Source organism: Ictalurus furcatus, chromosome 15 (genome assembly GCF_023375685.1).
Source record: "Ictalurus furcatus strain D&B chromosome 15, Billie_1.0, whole genome shotgun sequence".
NCBI classification, from domain to species: domain Eukaryota; kingdom Metazoa; phylum Chordata; class Actinopteri; order Siluriformes; family Ictaluridae; genus Ictalurus; species Ictalurus furcatus.
The window spans coordinates 643,454-668,210 of record NC_071269.1 but is presented as its reverse complement, the minus strand read 5'-3'; the positions used below and the strand labels follow the sequence as shown (position 1 = coordinate 668,210).

The window sequence follows — 24,757 nt, the reverse complement described above, 5'->3', positions numbered from 1 at the left end:
CAAACTGTACCACAAGGAATAAACGAGCAACTTGAGTTAAGAACAAGGTAATGGAACAAGTCAAAATATAGCTGCAAGCAGCGATGATGGGCCCAAGCACTACAGTGCCATCGCCACCCAATGGGTGTATGAAAACTTTGCATAGTGAAGTGAGTTCTGAGTAAAACACGCAGATATACAAAGAAAAGAGTATTAAAGTTTAATGCTTTTCGCAATTTTAAATCAGCTGTGTCTTGACCAAGTTTGAAGCGATTTGGGTAAATATAAGAAGACTATTTAAGAGTCTGTTTTAAGTGACACACGTCCTGATGTCAGTTGGTGATTCTATGACCATGATTCACAGTAGTCACATCCATGTGATCAGCCCCTGTGACCAAACATACAGCTAAAGTTTGATCTAAATTACTACTTGTATGCAGAAGATAGACATTTCTTGTTTCCCTTTGTTGCCATAAATTTATTGCCTCGCCATGGTGAAACCATTCAAGATATCAAAAATCCTTTTGCAATGTAGCATCTTCAATGGCTTGGCATAATTTTGTTCATGTTTGGTGACGATCACATGAATCCCCTATGAGGAGTATTTTTAAAAATGCAAAGCCTTCAATTTTCTAAAAATCCAAAATGGCTGACTTCCTGTTGGGCGGAGCTAATGATTATCATTGTGAATGTTGTTCGGGTCGATGCGAGCAATATGTCTACTGAGATTCGTACATATACATACAAGCATGTATGATTTCTGCACCAAGGTTTTGTACCGTGTGAAAGGGGGTGCTAAAGATCCCCCCACACCGCCCATGTGCTACTCTTTGCCTGGGTCTAATGGCCAATGACTCGGATGTGTGTGCCGAATTGCATGAGTTTTTGAGCATGTGAAGGGCCCCAAAAGCCCCCAAAACCTTCAAAAAAAAATCCTTACGAAAACAATAAGAAAGGTTAGTGGACTATGTGGAAAATATTTAGGATTCCTCCATCAGGTGGAAACCTATTGTTGTTGTTGTTATTATTAGTATAATCTTCTTCTTATTATTATCATTCTCCTTATCTCACTAAGTGCCAAATAACTCTATCTATGCATCGTGTTATTTCATTCCATAATAAGTATTTGGATTCTAAATTTCACTCTGGAGTAGCTGCACTTCTTTCTGACAGAAGAATTAGGCCAGTTGATGTACCACGATCCATATATACACACACAGTAGCCATTGTACAGTGCATCCGGAAAGTATTCACAGCGCTTCACTTTTTCCACATTTTGTTATGTTACAGCCTTATTTCAAAATGGATTAAATTAATTATTTTCCTCTAAATTCTACAAACAATACCCCATAATGACAACGTGAAAGAAGTTTGTTTGAAATCTTTGCAGATTTATTAAAAATAAAAACAAAAAAGCACATGTACATAAGTATTTATTATTTTAAGTATTTATGTTTATTTGGTACATTGAGGCCAGGAATAACTGACACACCACAAATGGCCCACATGAGCCCATAGGTGGTGCTACAGGCCATGTCCAAAGTCTACATGATTTTCCCTGAGCCCCATAAGTCCAAAATGTCTGAAAATTGGTATACGTGCCTTCTTTCTCATGGGGAACAAAAAAAGCCTCTGGGACCCATAATGTCCACCATGATAGATTTTCCCCCTACGTTTGTCCAAACTACAACAATCTTCTCCTCATGAACCATAGGTCAGATTTACTTGAACTGTGGTACATATGTGTGGGATGCATGTTTTTCTATAGGGTGATAAGCAATAAGGAATAAAAAGAAATTGGCCAAACTATTTACATATTGGTGAATTGACAACTGTTGCACGTATTTTTGTGTCCATAAATCAATGGAACATTAACGTATGGACTTGATCTGTGCCACACACAAAGAGGACACTACAATTTGTTAACCTTGCAATGGCAACCTCATATCTCCAAAAACAATGAGATTAAAGGGAATATTACCTTTGATAATATCTGTTTATATTATGTTTAACAATATATTTATCTTCCACTAGATGGCGGTGTTTGTCATGGATCAGCCAACGTGCTCTTCATTCAGATTAATGTTATCGCAGCACAGAGTAAATCAAATTAATGTTATAGCAGCAGAAATAAATTCAAAATAATGTTAAAGTTGCACTGTATCAGTATGAAGTAATTCTCCAAGATTCTCAACTGACAACTATTGCACATAATTCTTGTGTCCATAAATCAGTGGAACCTTAACCTATGGACTTGTTCTGTGCCACACAGAGAGAGGACACTACATTATGTTACCATGTGTGATGGCAACCTCATGTCTCCAAAAACAAAGACATTAGAAGAATTAACAATATGTTATATTATGTTTAACAATATCTTTATTGTGCGTTAGATGGCGCTGTTTGTCTTGGATAGAGCCAAAGTACACTTTGAAAGACAAAACTTTATTTGTAGTGTTTATGCACATAGTAGCCATTTCATGTCAATTTTCATGTCAATTTTGAAATGGTCCACAATCTTGAGGAGGAATCTGCTGTTGCTGCTTGCAGCTATATTTACAATTTACTATTGTAATTAGATTTCACTAAGGTTCTCTGTGTGCGTGTATATGTTCAAAGGGTGGATTCCAGGGGCTCTAAATACCCAAGGGCACCCTAGGGAGCCTTCTTGGGAAATAAAATCCACACCGTCAGCAAAACATTCAGACTCATTTTAAATACTAACTAAGGAATAGGTGGAATAGGTGTAAGTCAATTGGAAAATGTTTATTATTAAATGTTAAAAATGACTTTATTTTATTGCGATCCAGGGTTAATCTAAATAGAAAAGTCTGCATCTATTTGCCTCTAATTAGATACTTGTAGCACATAATGTATTTATGTTTAACAGTTAATATTATTACTGTGTATGAGTTTTTCTTCTTGTCTGCTAATTAGCTTTGAGGAATTAATCCTCCATGTTTGCCTCCCTTTAAGCACTTATTCAGAGTTCCATTAGAACCTAAGATTGAGCAGTTACGTCCACCAGTTCCACAAATATACGTTCTGTTTCATTTTATTTGGTCTATGGCAGTAATGGTAATTAAACTATAATAAAATATAAGGCTGAGTATACTCTCAGAATAAATGTGGAATTTCTACAAAACCCTTGGAAAAGTAGTTTCGATTTGTTTACTGTTTTTCAGTCAATGTAATTATATTATATTATATATATATATATATATATATATATATATATATTAGGTATTATTTTACTATATTCCACTGTATTATTTAGCTACAATCCCAATTCCAAAAAAAATGGGACAGTTAGGAAAATGCTAATAAAAACAAAGAGGTATGGTTTGTAAATGTACTTTGACTTGTATTTAAACAAAAACGTTATTAAGACAAGGTATTTGATGTTTTACCTAATCAATTGCTTAGTTTTTTAAAGGTAAACGTTTATTTTGAAATTGATGCATGTAACACATTCCGAAAAATTTGGGACAGGGGCAGTTTAGAGCTAAATGGTGATGTGACAAGTTGAAATAAGAAGGTGATGTGAAACAGGTGAGGCAGTTGTCTAATCATAGTATATAAGGAGCCTCTAAAAAAGGCCTAGTCCTTCAAGAGCAAGGATGGGTCGATGCTCGCCAATCTACCAACTGTTGCGTCAGCGAATAATCCTACACTTTAAGAACAATATTTCCCAAAGACAAATCGGTATGATTTGGGGCTTTTCACCTTCTACAGTGCACAATATTATTAAAAGATTCAAGGAATCTGGTCTAATTTTCGGCAAGGCCAAAAACCTCTGTTGTATGTGTGTGATCTCCGATCCCTTAGATGTTACTGTCTTAAAAACTGTCATGAGTCTGTAATGGAGATCCTGACATGGGCTCGGGAATACTTTTGCAAACCTTTGTCAGTCCACACCATTTGTTACTGCATCCACAGATTAAGGCTTTACTATGCAAAGCAGAAGCCGTACATCAACACTGTCCAGAAACGCCACTGACTTCTCTGGGCTCGGTCTCATCTGAGATGGACAGTAGCACAGTGGAATTGTGTTTTGTGGTCCGACGAGTTGACATTTCAAATAGTTTTTTTCCTTTATACTACAGTATAAAGGAATTAAAAAAAACACTTGTGATGTAACAAAGTTTGAGATAGAGACCACACCGGAGCACAGACAGAGGTGGAAGGTAGTAGTCATACAGTGTGCTATAAACCACACTTTCATCAACTTCTGCAGAGGAGGTGTGGGGGAAAATGAATCATGAAACACACACACACACACACACACACACACACACACACACACACTCACTCACTCACAGCATGCATGATGGGGAGTATTTCATTCTCGTGTCTTGACTATTCTCTATCTCGTTCTCTGCTTCTCCAGCTCGTAATTAAAAATAAAAGGAAAAGCTAAGCACTGTATCTATTATCTATTATCACCAAAGCTTTCAGATGAATAGCTCAACTAGACATCCTTTGAAATGTGCCATTTTGAAACTTTCTTTCAAAACAAAGTTCACAGTATATGTGTATATATATATATGTAATGAAAGTCCAATTTCTTTTTCTCTCTTTCATGCTGTTTAGTTTTTGTCTGGTCGGATTTTAAAGGCAGCTCGGGTGGTGTATAGTACACTGATGGAAAGAAATCCAGGCCTAATCAGAGACAGGAAACATCACCTTAAGACCTACAGGTACAGATTATCTATTATTATAAGAAGCCCTTAAATCAACCAGTTGTTTTTCTTTTACAGACATGTAGTGTATACAGGGTGCTGCAACATTTTGCTTGTTAATAGGATTTCATATATTTTCATACAGTGGGGGAAATAAGTATTGAACACGTCAACATTTTTTTCAGTAAATATTTCCAATGAGTCTGTTCACTTCAAATTTTCACCAAACATCAGTATTAACTCAAGAAATCCGGAAATATAAAGAATTCACAACATTAAAGTCCATAAATAAAGTTATGTGTAATGAAGTGGAATGACACGGGAAAAAAGTATTGAACACTCTAAGAAAAAGCAGTTCTCCAAGGCAAGGCAAGGAACCAGCTGAAATCCGTAAGTAATTATACCTCCTATCTATGCAAATTAATCAATTTCAATACTTATTTCCCCAACTGTATACTGACTCAATATGCATAAAATAAAAATCTAGAACAAATTTGTACTACAAAAAATAAGGTACTTGAGTCTTTTGCGTAGTACTGTATATACAGTCATGGGAAGAAGAAAGCACACCCTCCTTCAATTCTGTTTTTATTAATCAGGACCTAAATAACGGTTGTGTTGTCCTCACCAACTTCCATTTTCACCAACAAGATCCAGCCACACATTTCAATGGGGTTGAGAGGCGGACTTTGATGTGGCCATTACAATACCTTGATTTTCTTTTTTTAGTTATTTAGATGTTGATTTGCTGGTATGTGTGGCATCATTGTCTTATTGCATGTCCCAATTTCAGCCCAGCTTAAGCTGCTGGACAGATGGCCTCACATTTGCCTCAAAAATATTCTGGTATAAAGTGGAGTTCATTGTTGTCTTAATGGCGGCAAGTTTCCCTGGTCCTGTGGCTGCGAAACAAGCCCAAATCGTCACCTCTCCACCACCATGCTTGATTGCTTGCCACCACCATGCAGTTGCTATGAGGTGCTTATGGTGATACACTGTGTTTGGTTTTTACCAAAGATGGCGCTGTATATGATGATCAAACATCTCCACCTTGGTCTCATCAGTCTGAAGAATATTGTTCCAAAATTTTTGTGATTTGTTCAGATGCAATTTTACAAACCTGTCATGCTGCCATAGTCTTTTTTACAGAGAAAGGGCTTTTTTGTAGTTTTTCCATGAATTTCCATGAAATTCATACTTGTTCAGTCTTTTTCTAATTGTGCTGTCATGAACATAAACATTTATTGTGCTTACAGGGGTCTGTAGATCACGTGATGTAGCTCTTGGGTATTTCTCTGAGCATTAAATGGTCTGACCTTGGACTGGATTTGTTGGGAGTGGTTTCCTGAGAAGATTGGCAACTGTTTGAAGGCTCTCAATTTGTAACCACTCAATTTGTCCTTCTCACTGTAGAATGCTGATTGGATGACCATATAACCCCTCCCAAATTGATGAGCAGCAACAATTGCTTCTTCTTCTTGCCATGATATATGTATATGCTTGTTTTTATTCCAATGTGTGTGTGTGTGTGTGTGTGTGTGTGTGTGGTTTTTTTGTGTGTGTGTGTGTATATATATATATATATATATATATATATATATATATATATATATATATATATATATATATATATATATATATATATTAGTAGTAACCTCCAACTTCCATTGGAATAAAAACAAGCACCCTCTTCAGCTTTTTAACAGGAAATGCTGCTCAACTACAGTGCATCCGGAAAGTATTCACAGCGCTTCACTTTTTCCACATTTTGTTAAGTTACAGCCTTATTCCAAAATGAATTAAATTCATTATTTTCCTCAAAATTCTACGAAATTCTAATGACAATGTGAAAGAAGTTTGTATGAAATCTTTGCAAATTTATTAAAAATAAAAAGCAAAAAAAGCACATGTATATAAGTATTCACAGCCTTTTCTCAATACTGTGTTGAAGCACCTTTGGCACCAATTACAGCCTCAAGTCTTTTTCAGTATGATGCTACAAGCTTGGCACACCTATTTTTTGGGCAGTTTCTCCCATTCTTCTTTGCAGGACCTCTCAAGTTCCATCAGGTTGAATGGGGAGCATCGGTGCACAGCCATTTTCAGATCTCTCCAGAGATGTTCAATCGGGTTCAAGTCTGGGCTCTGGCTGGGACACTCAAGGACATTCACAGAGTTGTCCTGTAGCCACTCCTTTGTTATCTTGGCTGTGTGCTTAGGGTCGTTGTCCTGTTGGAAGATGAACCTTCGCCCCAGTCTGAGGTCCAGAGCGCTCTGGAGCAGCTTTTCATCAAGGATGTCTCTGTACATTGCTGCATTCATCTTTCCCTCGATCCTGACTAGTCTCCCAGTTCCTGCCGCTGAAAAACATCCCCACAGCATGATGCTTCCACCACCATGCTTCACTGTAGGGATAGTATTGGCCAGGTGATGACTGGTGCCTGGTTTCCTCCAGACATGACGCTTGCCATTCAGGCCATCAGACCAGAGAATTTTGTTTCTCATGGTCTGAGAGTCCTTCATGTGCCTTTTGGCAAACTCCAGGCGGGCTGTCATGTGCCTTTTACTGAGGAGTGGCTTCCGTCTGGCCACTCTACCATACAGGCCTGATTGATGGAGTGCTCCAGAGATGATGGTTCTTCTGGAAGGTTCTCCTCTCTCCACAGAGACACATTGGAGCTCTGTCAGAGTGACCATCGGGTTTTTGGTCACCTCCCTGACTAAGGCCCTTCTCCCCCGATCGCCGGGTGGCCAGCTCTAGGAAGAGTCCTGCTGGTTCCAGACTTCTTCCATTTACGGATGATGGAGGCCACTGTGCTCATTGGGACCTTCAATGCTGCAGAAATGTTTCTGTACCCTTCCCCAGATCTGTGCCTCGATACAATCCTGTCTCGGAGGTCTACAGACAGTTCCTTGGACTTCATGGCTTGGTTTGTGCTCTGACATGCATTGTTAACTATGGGACCTTATATAGACAGGTGTGTGCCTTTCTAAATCATGTCTAATCAACTGAATTTACCACAGGTGGACTCCAATCAAGTTGTAGAAACATCTCAATGATGATCAGTGGAAACAGGATGCACCCAAGCTCAATTTTGAGTGTCATGACAAAGGCTGTGAATACTTATGTAAATGTGCTTTTTTTTGTTTTCTATTTTTAATATATTTGCAGAGATTTCAAACAAACTTCTTTCATGCTGTCATTATGGGGAATTGTTGGTAGAATTTTGAGGAAAATAATGAATTTAATCCATTTTGGAACAAGACTGTAACATAACAAAATGTGGAAAATGTAAAGCGCTGTGAATACTTTCTGGATGCAGTGTAGTTGACCCCCAAAATAACATGGTTCTTGGGACCATGAGGGTTATACACTACCAACTTTAAAGAAAGACCCCTACTTGCTGAAATAAGGTTTAATATGTTCTTGACTTGGATGGTGTCGGTTTTATCAGGTTCATCACCAAACAGAATTTGATATGTAGTGGTTTAAGGGTTTGTTTAAGGGCTTGAGGATTTCAGCTGGACCCTTACATTTTTCACACTCAGTCCTTCTTGGAACTTTTGCTGGATCCTCCTTTGGTTGTAGTATTTGGCCTGCTTACAGTCCCCTCTGAAAGTATTACAACAGCAAGCCCATTTCTATTGTTTTTGCTCTATCTATCTGTATGTATATATGTAGCAACTTTCATGGCTGCTGTGCAAATGCTTATGTATTTCTCTGGGTCAACAATTTTCCAAAAGTCTGTGGTCCCCTGATGGGCTTTGAGGTTAATGTTACTTTGCAGATTGAGAATCTCCATCTCAACCTCACTAGAATCCAGGTTCAACGAATCACTTAGTTTCTCAGAAATGTAGAATATGTCCACTGGCATGAAAGGATTTGCAATGAATGACACGAATGGTTGCAGCTTATCAACGTCATTGAATTTGTCACCTTGATTTCACCCAAAAGTGCAGAAAAATGCTGCAGAATCCTTCCTCTCCTCTGCCAGCAAATTTCATTGTGAAGCAACAGGTCACCATATTCAGCTGAGAGCTCCTCAAGAAGTACCTTGAATGACCTGGGCTGTTTCCCTTTTGACTGGATGCTGTTAATTATTTTAACTACAGGGGTCATTACGTGATCAAATCCCATCACTTTGGCACACATTGCCTGCTGGTGTATAATGCAGTGGTAATGTAGAAGCTTTGGGAAATACGGGTCCCCTCTGCATAGCGCAACGCATCCAGTGTGCGGCCAGTCACCGCAGGGGCTCCATCAGTTGTCACTGTACCAAATTTTCTAATGGCACGTTTTTGTCGATGGAGTACTTCTTAACCTGATCATAAATATCAACACCTCTCGTTGTTGTCTTAAGGGGCTGTAATGTCAAATTCCTTTTTCACTGAAAATTCACTGAAAACCATTCTAATGAAGATCGTCAGCTGCGCTGTACTGATAAAATCTACAGACGCATCACACTGACGAACCCAAGTCTTTCTCCAGTTGCTTCGTTACATTTGCTGATGTGGCCGTGACTCATCTTGCGATTGTGTTCGCCTTGAGTTGAACATCAGAGAGTGCAGACATGATTTCATCTCCATTCTTGTGATCTTTAAACAGTGTGTTCGCCATCAGTCATTGCTCCCATGACAATTTTACCATCTGAAAAAGATTTTTTTTGTGTTCTTTCAAAAAATGAGCAACCCTAAATAAAGCTTCGGTTGCAGCCTGTGACTTCTTAGCAGGTCTGATAAAAAATAAAAATCTTTACTGCCTGCTTAATGTTGCTTTTAACTCGTTAATTTTGCTTTTATATGTGATGTACCTGGTGGATAACTGTTATTGAAGGTCTTGTGGATTGTGGTGAAATGTCCCTCCGCGTTCCTCTTTCCATGCCTCTTGGATACGGAGATGCTAGCCCCACAGATGAAGCAGACACTTTTGCCTTCGACATTTTTGAAGAGAAATTCTGTCTCCAACTCCTCATTAAAGTAATGTCTTTTTCTTTTTTGCAGGACCTGGTGCACCATCTGCCATAATTGATCCTTTGTTGATTTTTTTTTTATATAGTTTATTTCACCTTGTTTATGCCGTCAGCTCGCTACCACCTCAACTCACAGAATAGCCTACGAAAAACGTATGCTAGTACGTTAACAATAACATGCGAAAACTTCTAAATATTTAGAATTTTTTAAATGATGATTTTATTTTAGGTTTTAATGTTGTATGAAATGTTAACATAATACTTTTTAATTTTTTGTAGGTATAAATAAAATAAAAAAACTAAAATCAATAATGAAAATTGAGCCTATTTATAGAATGTGCTTGACGGGTGACTCACAGACTACATGCGGGTTACCAGTTACCCGTGGGCATCATGTTTGAGACCACTGGCCTAGACAAAGCCAGGATTTGAATCCCATTGAAATGTTATGGGGGGATTTGAAATGGGCAGTACATGAAAGAAAACCTTCCAACATCTTACAGCTGAAAAAATATTGCAGGGAAGAGTGGTCAAAAATTCCAGCAAGCCTGGTGTATAATTATGCAAAACGCCTACAAGACATTATTTCTGCTAAAGGGCGCAATGATAGCTTCTGAGGCCAAGGGTGTACTTACTTTTTCCACAGAAGAATATCACATCTATTCATATTTCTGTTGAATAAATGATTGAAAAAGATCATTTTCCTTGTGGTTTTGTTCAAATATATCAACTTTACTAATAGGCACTGTTTCAAAGAGGATAAAATGTTTGCTTGTCCAAATATGTCAAAAAAGCCAACAGTTTCCATGGGGTGTACGTATTTTTTCACATGAATGTATAAAATGATAAGTATTATTTACAATATCTCTTTTTCACTTACTATTCTTTCTGTGATGCAGACAGTGTTGCAGTGGGAAGGAGCTTGTTGACTGGCTGATGAAGCTGAATGACTGTTCCCAGTCCCGGAGTCAGGCAGTTGGCATGTGGCAGGTGTTAGTGGATGAGGGCATTATTGTAAATGGTAACTAAGTTATGGTACCTATTTATTTACATGTTGGTAAAAAAAAAAACAACAACAACAGCCAAACACTGAGCTGGTCTGTTTTGAACATAAAATGCCATATATCTCCATTTAGTGAAGCAAGAGTTGAACTTCCATGACAAAGACACACAGTTTTACCGATTTATGGAGACAGAGTTTGATCTGAATAACACACCCGCTGAAAATGACTCAAAAGAAGATGAGCTACAAGAAGGTCTATCGTTCTTGATGCAGATGGGCCCTGATGCTCTTCTGAATATGAAACTCCGCAAATGGTGAGAATAAAAATAAACATGTGATGAATTAACTTTTATTTAAGCCTTTCACAATTATGAATATTTGACTCATATACACAGTCGGGGAAACAAATATTGAACGCGTCAACATTTTCTTTCAGTAAAAATATTTCCAATGAGTCTATTCACTTGAAATTTTCACCAGACATCAGTATTAACTCAAGAAATCCGGAAATATAAAGGATTCACAACATTAAAGTCCATAAATAAAGTTATGTGTAATGAAGTGGAATGACACAGGAAAAAAGTATTGAACATGCTAAGAAAAAGCAGTTCTTCAAGGCAAGGTAAGACAAGGAACCAGCTGAAATCCGTAAGTAATTATAGCCCCTATCTGTGCAAAGTAATATAAGCTGGGTTAGTACATTGATGGTCTATAAAAAGGCTTTTCATTACCAAGGTGTCACACAAGAAACATCTCATGATGGGTAAAAGCAAAGAGCTCTCCCAAGACCTTCACAACCTTATTGTTGCTAAACATATTGATAGAATCGGATATAGGCATATTCAAACTTCTGAATCTTCCAGTAAGCACCATTGGGCCAGCATGAACCCCATCCACTGCTTCTCATCGGGTCTGGGGTCCTTCAGGCTGGCAAAGTATAACTGGCATTCCATGAGAAAATATTCAGGATAACCAAAGAACTCATCATACAGGTCTGGGAGATCTATGGCAGTCCACTGGGGGAACTGGATCAAGTCAAAAGCTGGCAAGGTTTTCTTGGTTACCCTGATGTGATGTCTCCTTTGCGTTCCTGCTGCATTCATGTTGTAGGCAAAGTATTCTGTCATGTAATGGATAATCAGATGGATGCAAGTGCAGTTTCAGCTTTTTATTAAAGAGAGACAGTCAGATCGATGGGCAAAGAACGTGGTGTCAAAATAGTTGAGGGGTCAGGCGATCGGCAAACCGGCCTGAACTGGGCTTAAATGAGAATCAGAAACATGATGACAAAACAGGATCAAACCATGAAACGAGAACAATGAACAAAGCTTGGTAATGCACTGGCGGCAAACCACAGAAACGCACAATTCTTCGCCCTGAACAAAGACACACAAGGGGTTTAAATAGTAAACATAATCAAGGGGATAACACAAAACAGCTGAGACATTAGGAAATAACCAATAACATAACAAGGGTGGAGACAGGACAGATACCAAAACAAAACACACGTGTCAAAAGTAAACAAAGTCAATGTCAATGAAAACCTGGAAGCGGGTGCTTTGTGCTTCAGGGAGGAAATCCGTGGCACTGATTCCCGATAAATGCTGATAACTGCTGATGACTGCCAATAAATGTAGATAATTGCAGATAAATGCTGGTAACTGCTCATAATTGCTGATAGTTGCTGATCATTGTGATAAATGCTGATAAACACTGATAATGGCCAAAAAAAAGATAATTTCTGAAAAATGACAAGAATGTTCATCAACATCGATATAATTTGATAAATGCTGACAATTGCTGATGCACACAATAGCACTGATAAACGCTGGTAAGAGCTGACAATAGCTTATTCATGCTGATCAACGAGTCAATGGACATTTAAAAAAAAAAAAAAAAAGAATTCCACACGATTATGTAAATGAAACATTTGCAGGTGGTGCTAGTTCTTTAGGCGCATGCACTTTCTTATCCACCTATGCCGTGCAAATCCCTATCGCCCTATAGCAATCATGATCCAAATCAATTATTCGTTCTACTGCCTATCTATTAAAAAAAAAAATGCACTCACATTATGATGCACTTATCTATTTAGCTTAAACCCAGGTGTCAGCCGGGTACATATAGCCTCTAAGTCACAGTTCTTGGCTCCCCAGTCCAGTCACACAGCCAGCAAGGCCATTAGACCCAATACCAACACATATCACTAGTTCAGTAGCATTAAGCCATTTGGCAAAGCAGGCCCAGGCATACATAGCTCGTACACATTCAGGTGTCATGGCTCCTCGGAGCAGCAGCAGTGCACAAGTCCCGCGTTCAGATCTACATCATTGAGGGGTGGGACATGGGCTGTCCGCTTGGTTTGGGGGGGCTCCTTGCTCCTTCCATACCCTTTGCAGCAGTAGCATGCTTCTCTTCTTTATATGTCTGTACTTGACTATCGGAGCAAGTATCTGTACTTGCTCAGCAGTAGCAGCATAGCAGATCTAGTCCGCCAGACCAAACCTATTTACACTCCTTCCCAATCATAAAAACTCTCAATTTCACTCCCGAGTGTTTTCATGGATAAATTGTGATTAAGCAATGTGAGACAGGTTACTCAGTGCAATTATAAATTCTTGTGTATCATATGAATCTCTGTTTAGCAGACAAACATTAAAAAGATGACGGATATATACAATTATGTGGTGCACATAATTTATATGGTCAGCATGCACAAGCAAAGATCAAGCTTTGAATGGTCGAGCAATGATTATGTAATCCCAGCTGCTTAGGTACTGCATTGGACATACTGTCATATAGCACATTTTGATTGTGTAATAACCGTTTTTGTATGTTAGTCCAAGCCAAAGGTCAGCTGAGGATGTGGAAGTCATCTATGAAGAGCTGCTGCATGTCAAAGCTGTCGCCCATCTGTCTACTTCTGTGAGTGAGCACTTTCTGTCCAGTTTCCTCTTTAACACATCCATGCATTCACCCCTTTTTCCTTATCTCCCTCTGTTGATGCTTTCAGGTGCGCAAAGAGCTGGCCGCAGTGCTTGTGTTTGAGTCCTATGCCAAGGCAGGCACAGTGTGTGAGTGCAAATACAGATGGACATTTGAACAGCAGTGGGCAAGAGCAGAGGATAGTGCCTGTGTTAAGGAGATGCAGGCTATGCTTAAATACAAGAAAACATCAAACCACAGTGATGAATAATGTGTATACGTTACATGGTGGATTAATGCTATTACATTATTCAACTATGCATTTGATAGAGCTAGGCCCTGCATGTTGAACAGGAAGTGTAGGCTAATAAAGCTGCTGCTGATTATGCAGCAGAAGCTGTTAATCCTGAGCCTACCCTCATTAGCTGAAGACCATAAATATTATTTGAGTAAGACCAATACTGTCTTTCACTGGGAAATTAATGGGTATTAACTTGATTGGTCACTCATATTGATAATTGATTGAGTTGTGTGTATTTTTTAGTTGTTTTTGTTTTCACGGATATCACAAGATCATACTTTCTTAACTAATTAACAGCAAGGGTGTGTGTTTGTGTAAGTATACCACTGATGTTCCTGTTACTCAGTGTGTTACTATTTCAGTGTTCAGCCAGGGAGACAAAGGCACATCCTGGTACATCATCTGGAAGGGATCTGTTAATGTTATAACACATGGCAAGGTAAATTCATCATTCAATCACCTTTGTTACAGTGACACTTTTCCCAAAACTCCTTTGTATGGTGGCCATTCAATTAAAGGTCACCACTTTGTTCTAAAACTCTTTACTTATATTTTGTGTGTGTGTGTGTGTGTGTGTGTGTGTGTGTGACAAAGGGCTTGGTGACCACCCTGCATGAAGGAGATGACTTTGGCCAGCTTGCCTTGGTGAATGATGCTCCACGTGCTGCCACCATCATACTGAGGGAAGACAACTGTCACTTTCTCAGAGTAGACAAGCAAGATTTTATTCGAATCCTCAAGGTAAACTGCATACTTGTGTGTGCATGCAATGTTAAATTACTAGATGAAAAGGTGCATGCACAGATGTTTTCGGTGCTTGTCTTGCAGTGTTTCGAAAATAAAAATGCTAATGTTATTGTAGGACATGGAGGCAAATACCGTGCGTTTGGAGGAACATGGGAAAGTTGTCCTTGTCCTTGAGAAAAGTTCAGGCCAAGAGACACCCTGTCAGGGAGGAAGCAGCAACAAGTAAGTAAAACATAACTCTGTCCTTACCTATTGTTCTGCATTTCCAGAAAATTTCATACTGACATTAACAGCAGACATAAACACAAGAAAACATCAAAAGTAAAAATAATGAAAAATAAACTAGTTCTCCTGTAATGGTGCTCTTAAAAAAAAAACAAGGAAATCAGTAGATGTTTTTCAATTTTCTTCAAATTAAAATGAATGCAGTAATTGTGAACAGAGGAATAGGCACACTCTTAGTTGTGTAGAGAGTGTTGGAGGATGCAAAATCATAATCCTCTTGTTGTGCTGTGCTTTAATTGGGGTGAATCCAATAACTGTAATCACTGTCCATAGCAAAGGTCAGACCACAGACAGGCATGCTTAATACAGAGCAATCCACAATCCAATACAGAATCAACTGATGAGAACTAAGGTGAAAACCAGGAAATCCAGATTAAAAATATAAAACAAACCATAAACAATTATTACACGTCACTAACAGTTTACAGGTGGGAGGAAATTAAGGTCACAGTTACAGTAAGTTAGGACACTAAAGAGACCTTTCTACTGACTCTGAAAAACACTAGAAGAAAGATGCCTAGGGTTCCTGCTCACCTGCGTGAACATACCATAGACCTGCTGCAGGGAGGCATGAGGACTGCAGATGTGTCCAGAGCAATAAACTGCAATGTCTGTAATGTAAGACGCCTGAGGCAGTGCTACAGGGAGACAGGAAGGACAGCTGATCGTCCTTGCAGTGGAAAATTACATGCAAACATGTCCCCCCAGATGTGATCGAGAACTTGAAAATGCCTTGGTGGAAGAGTGGGGTAACATCTCACAGCAAGAACTGACCAATCTGGTGCAGTCCATGAGGATGAGATGCTCTGTATACTTAAAGCAGCTGGTGGCCACACCAGATATAGGAACACCCCCCACCCACCCACCCCCCCGTTCAGGAACTCATTATTCCATTTCTTTTTGGCAAATGTCTGTGAAACTTGTTCAGTTTATGTCCGTTGTTGAATGTTTTTATGTTAATACAAATATTTACGCATGTTAAAAAATTTGCTGCAAATAAAAGCAGTTGACTATGAGAGGACATACATACATACATACATACATATTTACATATATATATTCTCAGATATACAGTGATGTCAGGAACACCAGAGAAGATTCTTGAACATCTCCTGGAGACAATTAAACTGGATACCAATGGCTGTGATCCCATAGGTGTGACACCTGCATGTGCAGCATTTCTTTCATAACATTTATACTTCTGTTATCAGCAACTGAACTGAACTATTAGTAAAATAATAAACTTGCAACTCATTGTAGTATAATATATTTTACACCACAGCACTGTTGAATTCTCGAATCTGATTGGTCAGGTGGTATTGATTAGTTTTCTATAACAGCACTGTAGCTGACAGTAGTGCCAGCTGTAATACAAATCACAGATTTACAGTGGGGAAAATAAGTATTGAATTCGTAAATATATTTCCAATGAGGTTATTCACTTGAAATTTTCACGTGACATCAGTAATAACTCAAGAAATCCACAAATATAAAGAATTCACAACATTAACATCCATAAATAAAGTTATGTGTAATAAAGTGAATGACAAGGGAAAAAAGTATTGAACACGCTAAGAAAAAGCAATTCTCCAAGGCAAGGTAAGGCAAGGAACCAGCTGAAATCCGTGAGTAATTACACCCCTTATCTGTGCAAAGTAATATCAGCTGGGTTAGTAAATTGATGGTCTATAAAAAGGCTTTTCATAACCAAGGTGTCACATAAGAAACGTCTCATGACGGGTAAAAGCAAAGAACTTTCAAAACTTCTGAATCTTCCAGTAAGCACCATCGGGTCCATTATCCGCAAGTGGAAGCAACATCACTCTGTCATCAACCGGTCACGCACAGGAGCTCATCGCAAGATTTCTGACCAGAGAGTCAGAAGAGTAGTCAGAAGAGCAGCGCAAGAGCTAAGGACCACTCGGAAAGAGCTCCAGAAACACTTGGAGGCAGCAGGTGCCATCGTCACAGAGAAAACAATAAGCAATGCTCTCCACTGCTCACGCTCACCCCGCAAGACTCCATTACTAAAGAAAAGGCATGTTGAAGCTCGTTTAAAGTTTGCTACAACTCATTTGGACAAGCCTATGAGATACTGGGAGAGTGTAGTCTGGTCAGACGAGAGCAAAATTGAACTTTTCGGCTGTCATACTACACACCATGTTTGGAGAAGAAATGGCACTGCACATCATCCTAAAAACACTACACCAACAGTGAAGTTTGGAGGTGGAAGCATCATGGTGTGGGGCTGTTTTTCATCACATGGTACTGACAGACTTCATATATTTGTAGGAACAGTGAATGGAGCCCTTTACCCGGAGATTCTTGAGAAGAATCCGCCACGATGATGATGAGATGTGGGTAGACCTTCCAGCAGGACAACGATCCAAAGCATACAGCAAAGGAAACTCTCAATTGGTCTTAGAAAAAAATCAAGGTATTAGAATGGTCCAGTCAATCACCTGACTCGAATCCAATTGAACAAGATGTAAAGACAATATGTTAGGAAGAACGGGCCAAAATCACACCTGAATACTGCGGAACATTAATTTCTTCATACAGGAAGTGTCTTGAAGCGTCATTACAAACAAAGGCTTCTCCACTAAGTATTAAATACATTTCAGTTAGCGTGTTCAATACTTTTTCCTGTGTCATTCCTCTTTATTACACATAACTTCATTTATGGACTTTAATGTTGTGAATTATTTATATTTCCAGATTTCTTGAGTTAATACTGATGTCTGGTGAAAATTTCATGTGAATAACCTCATTGGAAATATATTTACTGAAAATAATGTTGACACGTTCAATACTTATTGCCCCCACTGTATATTAATGCACAAGTTCTAATACATTATCATATGGCCAATGCTACACATAATTTAAGCCTAATATAAACAGAAATAAAAAAAATATCTGATCAGTGATATGGCGAAGGTTTGTGATGTGCTTAACATTTATTTTAAAAAAATGGTATGGTAATGGTATATGGTAGAGATGCACCGATGTATCGGACGATAAACTCTATTTTTCCTGCTAAGGGCCATCAGCTGATAGTTTAAAAACATGATGATCAGGGTTGATTTGTATCCTGTCAATCAAAAGAGGGCGGGAAAACACATGGATTTCGTGCTGTGTGTAAAGATGATGTCTCTTGTGTGAAATGACGACAAAACTGCAGTTTTTAATGTCTGTAATCTCTGCACTGATAACATTTTACACCAGAAGTAAATTTTACGACGCAGAAATTTTGGCGTCGAGTCAATGACCCCCAACCCCCCCATGCCCACTCGCCCTCGCACTGAATTAAAGGGCCAGTACACCGTTGAAAGATTTAAATGAAGATAAGTTGACAAAAAAAAGTCTATATTGCACAGAAAAATGTATTTGTAGAGTAGTATATTTCATATCCAGTCAATGTTAATATAAAAAGTGGATATTATATATTACCAGTTTGATATTCAGTGATGAAGTAGAAATGCTTGTGTTTATGGAGAGTGAATGTGAGACTAACAGGAGGATTTTTACAATTCAGTCAATGTTAATATGAATTAATAACATTCAATAAGTTAATAATCTTACTTTAATCTTGAGAATTGAGTTCATGTGTTAATGTTAATTAGAGTAATGTGTTTTCTGTTTATGAGACCAGTTACTGTCAAACAACTTGTAGAAATGGAGAGAATAAAGTTTTTATTAGCAGTTCTTTCAGAATTCTTTTAAATTAATTATTATTAATTTATAAGAAGGCATAAAAGGCAGAACTATTGGTATCGGCTGATATCACTCTGAATAATCGGTTATCGGTATCGGCTGAGAAATTTAGTATCGGTGCATCTCTAGTATAAGGGGACGTTTTATAGGAAAATAATCAGCTTCCTTTTTGGGTCTCATTGGACCACTCTGGTGTTGATTATTTTCCTATTACACATCCCATCATGTTTCCTTCATCCATCATATTCCTTAGATATAAAACTTTTATATATCAAGATTTTACTCTGCGACCTTAATGGAGCACTCTGGAACATTTAAGAATTGAAATCTGTATTCATATGTTTAAAAAATCTCGAATACTCGTGTATGTGTGTATTTTCATATGTGTTTGTTACCTGATTCTGCAGATCCATGCGTTAGTGACTTTCTCCTCACACACCAAGTATTCATGCCCTCTGCACAGCTCTGCCTTACCCTTCAGCATCAATATCCTCTCACTGGTACCATATTATGAACAAATTCATTTGATTCATGAAATCTAATGCTTATATTTGTGTGCTACATATTGCTACTGATTCTCTAGTGTCGGGAAAAGTTAGTAACAACAGGGCAGTTTTTATTCACAGCTGGTCTTGTCTTAACCTTCTGCCTGTTCATTTTTCTGTAACTCTAGATACACCAGATGTACAACTTTTGTGTGAATAAATAAGCTTAATTTTCTTTAACCTTCAATGTACCTATCACACTGAGTCATCTGAAGGCTCTGAGCTGGAAAAAGCGGCTTATGCTCTCAACACCAAACAAAAAATTGTCAGACTAGTGAGCCAGTGGGTGGCACTTTGTGGCTCACAGCTGAAGGAAGATCCTTTGGCCTCCCACTTCCTGCAGGTTTGTTTAGTCAGTCACTGCATTTCAGTTTAACTGCCTAAAGGGCAAAGAGATACAGTATCTTTTGTTTTCAAATAGTGTTCCATCTTAATAAATCTCAGACTCGGCAATCTCAGTTGCAATCAGCTTATTTATTCATTGAGATTGATTGAGACCATGAGATCATTTACTCTATGTTAAAGCTTCTTTTTCAGAAAAGTTATTTTAAATACGTGCCTGCATTGTAATTCTAGTCATCCTCAGTATAAACAAAGAGGATGATCAAATTACCTGATTGTGTTTGTAATCACATCTTGCTCACAATTGTGTGGAAAAACCTTTTCTAGTTTTTCCACCTTGGTATCTCTATAGGGTGTACATGGTTTTATTTTGGTATTGAAATATAATACTCAAGATAGGATAGATAATTGTTTATGTTTTTGGGCCAGAAACTGAAAGAAGAGGTGACTGATAACACAAGACTCTCAAGCATGCTCAAAGAACAGCTGAAGGATAGGAGAAAAACCCGAGTGTACGTAAGAAACATACACACTAACATTAAAGGGGCCTTTGTTTATGTATTTAGTGCTGGCACCACTTCATGAAACTGCATTATTATTATTATTATTATTATTATTATTATTATTATTTGCCTTTCCGGCAGGCTTTTTGTCCTGTCTTTTGACTTTTGACCAAAATATTATTTCACTATAGAATTAGCTACTCATAATAAAACAAACTCAATAACCTTGTACATTTACAGTCTTAGTCATGTCCATTCTCCTTTCAGGTCAGAGAGCGGATGCCAAACACTTATGAAGGTGAGTTCAATTACTTCTCTAACAAAACCACAGAGATAAAATTAAATACATTTAATACATAAATTTAATTTCAATAAATGAAAGTTATGGGAGACATTGTTTTATATTGATGTGAATGCTTAATTGGCTAAGGCAAAATGTTTTGCCCACTCTCTGGCATTTGCATCCCTAGCATTTGCCATGTAAGGGGTTTGTAACTATCTACAGGGATGTCATGGTAAATTACAGTGTGTTTGGGGAAAACGGTCACACCATATTATATTTAGTACATGACTGGCAAGTGTAATTTATTATTTTACTGTTTGATTGTCAGGAAAAGTAATGGCTAGGGGTAGGTAGACTACTTCATTCTTATAAAATTTAGCAAAATCACTCTTGCTAAATAGTTCAGGTTAATAATTTATGCCACAGTTCTGTAAACATCAGTTATATATTACTGAGTACAACTTTCCAGTTACACAATAGAAATTTAAATTTAAATATAAATATGCTCAAAGACCTGGAGCAGATCCTGTTAAATATTTTGGGCATGCCTGTTGTGGCCAACCTGTTCCTGACTCTTAAGTTCTAGTTCTTACTCATCACATTCCAGGCATGAGAAGGACAGCAGCTACATAAAACACTATACACTCACTTCTGAACCTCTTGCAACCTATTTTTCTTGTGGTTATACTGTAATCACAAACAGCAGAAAAGAAAAATATTGGCAGATGTGATAATTCATGGTGTCAAATGTCTTTAGGGATAACAATTTGAATATTAGAGAATTTAATAATTACAAGTGGTTAACTTTTTATTTATTTATTTATTTATATTTATATTTTGCTTTGATTTGATTTTCCTTTTTTTCAGTCGAATCAAAAATTTGATTGGTTTGCCACTTCTGAGGATCCTTTTGGGAAATGCCATCCAATCAGAGCTCAAGATAAAGGTCAAACTTCTCTGCATTTCGTTGATGATTATTGTATGATTTGTCATGCTTTCTCTTAGCAATCTCTGTAGTACATTTTTGCATATGTAATTTGTCAGAACACCAAAATAGTCATATTATAAAATAGTAAACATTATATAAAATTGTATAATTATTGGGACGTCTCAGTAATTGATCTATTTAACATGCTTACAGTATTGTATGAGATTTTCAAACCCGATCACAATGCTCTGACCCTGATGCTGCCTGTGAACTGCTCAGTGCAGGACATTATAGATGTTTTGGTGGACCCAGGTGAAGACTATGTGGTGGTCAAAATGAACTCTTCAGGAGGTATGAAATGAGACTCTGTACTGCAAGATTTCTAGACCAAACTTTGATGTACAGTTTGATTTTACACAGAAGAGCTCTATAAAACAAGAGTGCAGTGAAGACATAGGATTGCAGAAATATTTAATTAAGATCTAGAACTTGTTTTATCAGATGCAATACCATCCACACAAGGATATATATGACTAATAAGTATAATATAAGTTGTGAAGATGAGCTGAAGGGTTTTCTTGATGAGAAATATAAACTTTCTTGGCTATATGTCTCTTAGAGAGAGTTCAGCTCAAGCTGGATGCTACAGCCGTTTTCACATCACTGGGGTTGAACGAGAGGCTCTTCTTGTGCACCGCCTCTCAGGTGGAGCAGCTGGTGAGTGCCTCTCACCTATGAAACACTTAAATGAAAAACTTAACTTAAGAAAAACTACTGACTCCATCCAAGAAAATTGCTGCTATAAATATTTTTGTAATGCTTTATATAATAAAGCATTACAAAACAATAAATAAATAAATAAATAAATACGGTATCCTTAACTGACACAGTGCATTAGTTAACATTAACAAAACATGTAATTCAGTATTAATATGCCATCGGTAACTAACATCTATTAACTGATGGTTTATTTATTTATTTATTTTTAAGCCAAATAATAAACATCTGAATTAACCAAATAGCATAACATCAATAAGACAATTAAGTCAAATTAAGCCCACATTGGCCAGTATATATCAACACATTAATCAACATGTTTGCAGCTGGTGGCTGGCAAAATTTTGACAAATTGAGCAAAAGTGAGACTGAATAAAAAGTACAAAAATCTACACTTGGCGACCAGAGTTCAGTATTTAGGAACATGCTTAAATATATTTTTTTTCAACTTTATGTGCCCCTATGTTCAACTTAATTAGCATTAGTCAGTGTAGGTGTATTTAGTTTTGTTTGTTTGGTGGTCATACATCAGATGTAGAAATCAGAAGTTCTCTCTTTATATATATATATATATATATATATATTACATAGAAGTTGTACTGTGTTGATTAGTTTGTCTATTAGTGGTGCTAGATACAGAGCCATGTCATTGTAAATTAATGTTCTAATAGCTCTTGCTATGAAGCACCATGGTAAGAAAAGCTCTCTGTCATATGTGTGTTTTGACAGACCCCTCTGAAAGAGCAGCTTGGCCCAGAGCAGAGCACTATTGACTTCCTGGAACAGATGTGCTCTAAGGACATTGCTAGCCACCTCAGCAACTACGACTGGGAACTCTTCATGTCCATGCATGAGGTAAAGGCTTCTCAGCATTCACTGTATATTGGCATGTTACCTGAATCATGAGCATTCAAACCCTTTTATATCACAGGGTCAGCTTGACTTTGATTAGCTTGAAGAAAGAAGAAGCCCTAGCAAAAAGGTAGAGAGTGTCTAAAGACACAAGCTTTCTGAATCAGAGAGAACAATACAGTTTCTGTATGGCTGTTCAAATTATTTATGTGGTTCACATTTCTGTGACTGGAGTATGATTTCATCATTCATGGAAAAACAACTCAGGCTTATCTGATGGGTGCACAAGTCTTAGGCTATACATATGCAATTTGTCTTTCAGCAGCACAAAAGGACAAAAAACAAGTTCGCTCTTCTTAAAGTGTGACATGCAAAATAAACTTTTTTTTTTCTGGCATACAGTATCAATTATGTGCATAATTATCAATATCATGTATTATCAATTTGAATGATATAAATTTCTTGTCACTGTTGTGCTATAGACAGAGCTTATCTACTACATTTTTGGACGGCAAAAATTCCCAGGAGCCACCACAGCTAATCTGGAGCGATTTCTGCGACATTTCAACGAAGTGCAGTACTGGGTAGTGACTGAACTCTGCTTGTGTGAGGACCTAATGAAAAGATCCATGCTGCTCAAGAAGTTCATTAAAATAGCAATTGTGTGAGTGTTGCTGTAACAGAAGTTTGCGTTTAGTGCACATTTGCAAGAGTCACTATCTGGTGATAAGGGATTATGGTAATCATATAGTAATCAACACTAGTGTCGACTATCATTCAAATCACAGATTTATATTAATTATTGGTGGTAGCATTACATCAATGATTATTCAATATAACAACTTGCTTTATTGTCTTTTATTCCTTACTATTACACTAAGTATATTATTGTATCATACAGAGGTGGGTAGAGTAGCCAAAAATTTTACTCAAGTAAAACTACTTTATAAAAATAATTACTCAAGTAACAGTAAAAGTAACAATGTTAATAATTACTTGAGTACGAGTAATAAAGTATCCAATGAGAAGACTACTCGAGTAACAAGTGAATAATTACTTCGGATCTGATTAAAATGAAGGGAAAATCCTGACTCTCAGACTACATGGAGAACAGTAAGTCACACCTCTCTTTGAAAGTCTGTCTGTTCTGTTTGTATGCTATTAAACTTGGGTTCAAGATGAAACAGCAAATCCCAGTCCTGTGATGAGTACAGTAACACAGAACCTGTCATTTTCAACACAAAATCTCCCCTCCCTTCCCCCCAAAAAAACCCACATTTTCCCAACAGTTGACTGTCTTTATTTTCACAACATGTAAACGACACAAACTTGCCAGCATCTGCATTTAAATAAGACAACAGAAAACAAAATAACAGACTATGGAACAGAAGAGAAGGTGTGTGTAGAGAAAGTGAGTGTTTGTGGTTGTGGGTTTGGGTGTGTGTGGGTGCTGCCTCTGTCGACATGCTCGCTTTCTCTTCGGCCATTATCTTCCATGTCTGAGCCGCTAAAACAGTGAGCAGTTGTTCCGTCCACATTAAGACCACTGCAGCGTATCACGAGACTCACAAACTCATTATACGTGATATAAACTAATTATTAAAACTACATATACTCACTGACATTTAACAGTAACGGAGGAACGCCACTGAATGTAGCAAAGTAAAAGTACATTTCTATGATCAAAAATTAACTTGAGTAAGAGTATAAGTATGGCCAGTTAAACCTACTCTTAAAAGTAATTTAAAAAAAAAAAAGGTACTCAAGTACATGTAACGAAGTAAATATAGTATGTTACTGCCCACCTCTGTTCTTTTGTACTGACATTCTTCCAAGATGATCTGAAAATACCTATCAATTAAATAAAATACTCAATTTTGCATATAGAATTGATCCCTTCCTTCCAGTTTTGCTGTCTGAC

The 24,757-nt window shown here is 37.6% G+C and overlaps 1 protein-coding gene across 1 annotated transcript in view; it reads left to right on the top strand.

Annotated features, from left to right (window-relative positions):
* rapgef3 (Rap guanine nucleotide exchange factor (GEF) 3) overlaps nt 1–24,757 on the top strand; it is a 42,755-nt gene that overhangs the window by 10,273 nt on the left and 7,725 nt on the right. Inside the window, exons 3-20 of the mRNA XM_053642742.1 lie at nt 4,573–4,679; nt 10,531–10,652; nt 10,768–10,948; nt 13,475–13,559; nt 13,648–13,708; nt 14,223–14,299; nt 14,455–14,601; nt 14,723–14,829; nt 15,959–16,047; nt 19,014–19,092; nt 19,344–19,494; nt 19,923–20,005; nt 20,264–20,294; nt 21,147–21,225; nt 21,421–21,558; nt 21,827–21,924; nt 22,714–22,839; nt 23,319–23,500. Coding sequence (XP_053498717.1) covers nt 4,573–4,679; nt 10,531–10,652; nt 10,768–10,948; nt 13,475–13,559; nt 13,648–13,708; nt 14,223–14,299; nt 14,455–14,601; nt 14,723–14,829; nt 15,959–16,047; nt 19,014–19,092; nt 19,344–19,494; nt 19,923–20,005; nt 20,264–20,294; nt 21,147–21,225; nt 21,421–21,558; nt 21,827–21,924; nt 22,714–22,839; nt 23,319–23,500 — 1,943 coding nt within the window. The remainder of the gene's footprint in view (nt 1–4,572; nt 4,680–10,530; nt 10,653–10,767; nt 10,949–13,474; nt 13,560–13,647; nt 13,709–14,222; nt 14,300–14,454; nt 14,602–14,722; nt 14,830–15,958; nt 16,048–19,013; nt 19,093–19,343; nt 19,495–19,922; nt 20,006–20,263; nt 20,295–21,146; nt 21,226–21,420; nt 21,559–21,826; nt 21,925–22,713; nt 22,840–23,318; nt 23,501–24,757) is intronic.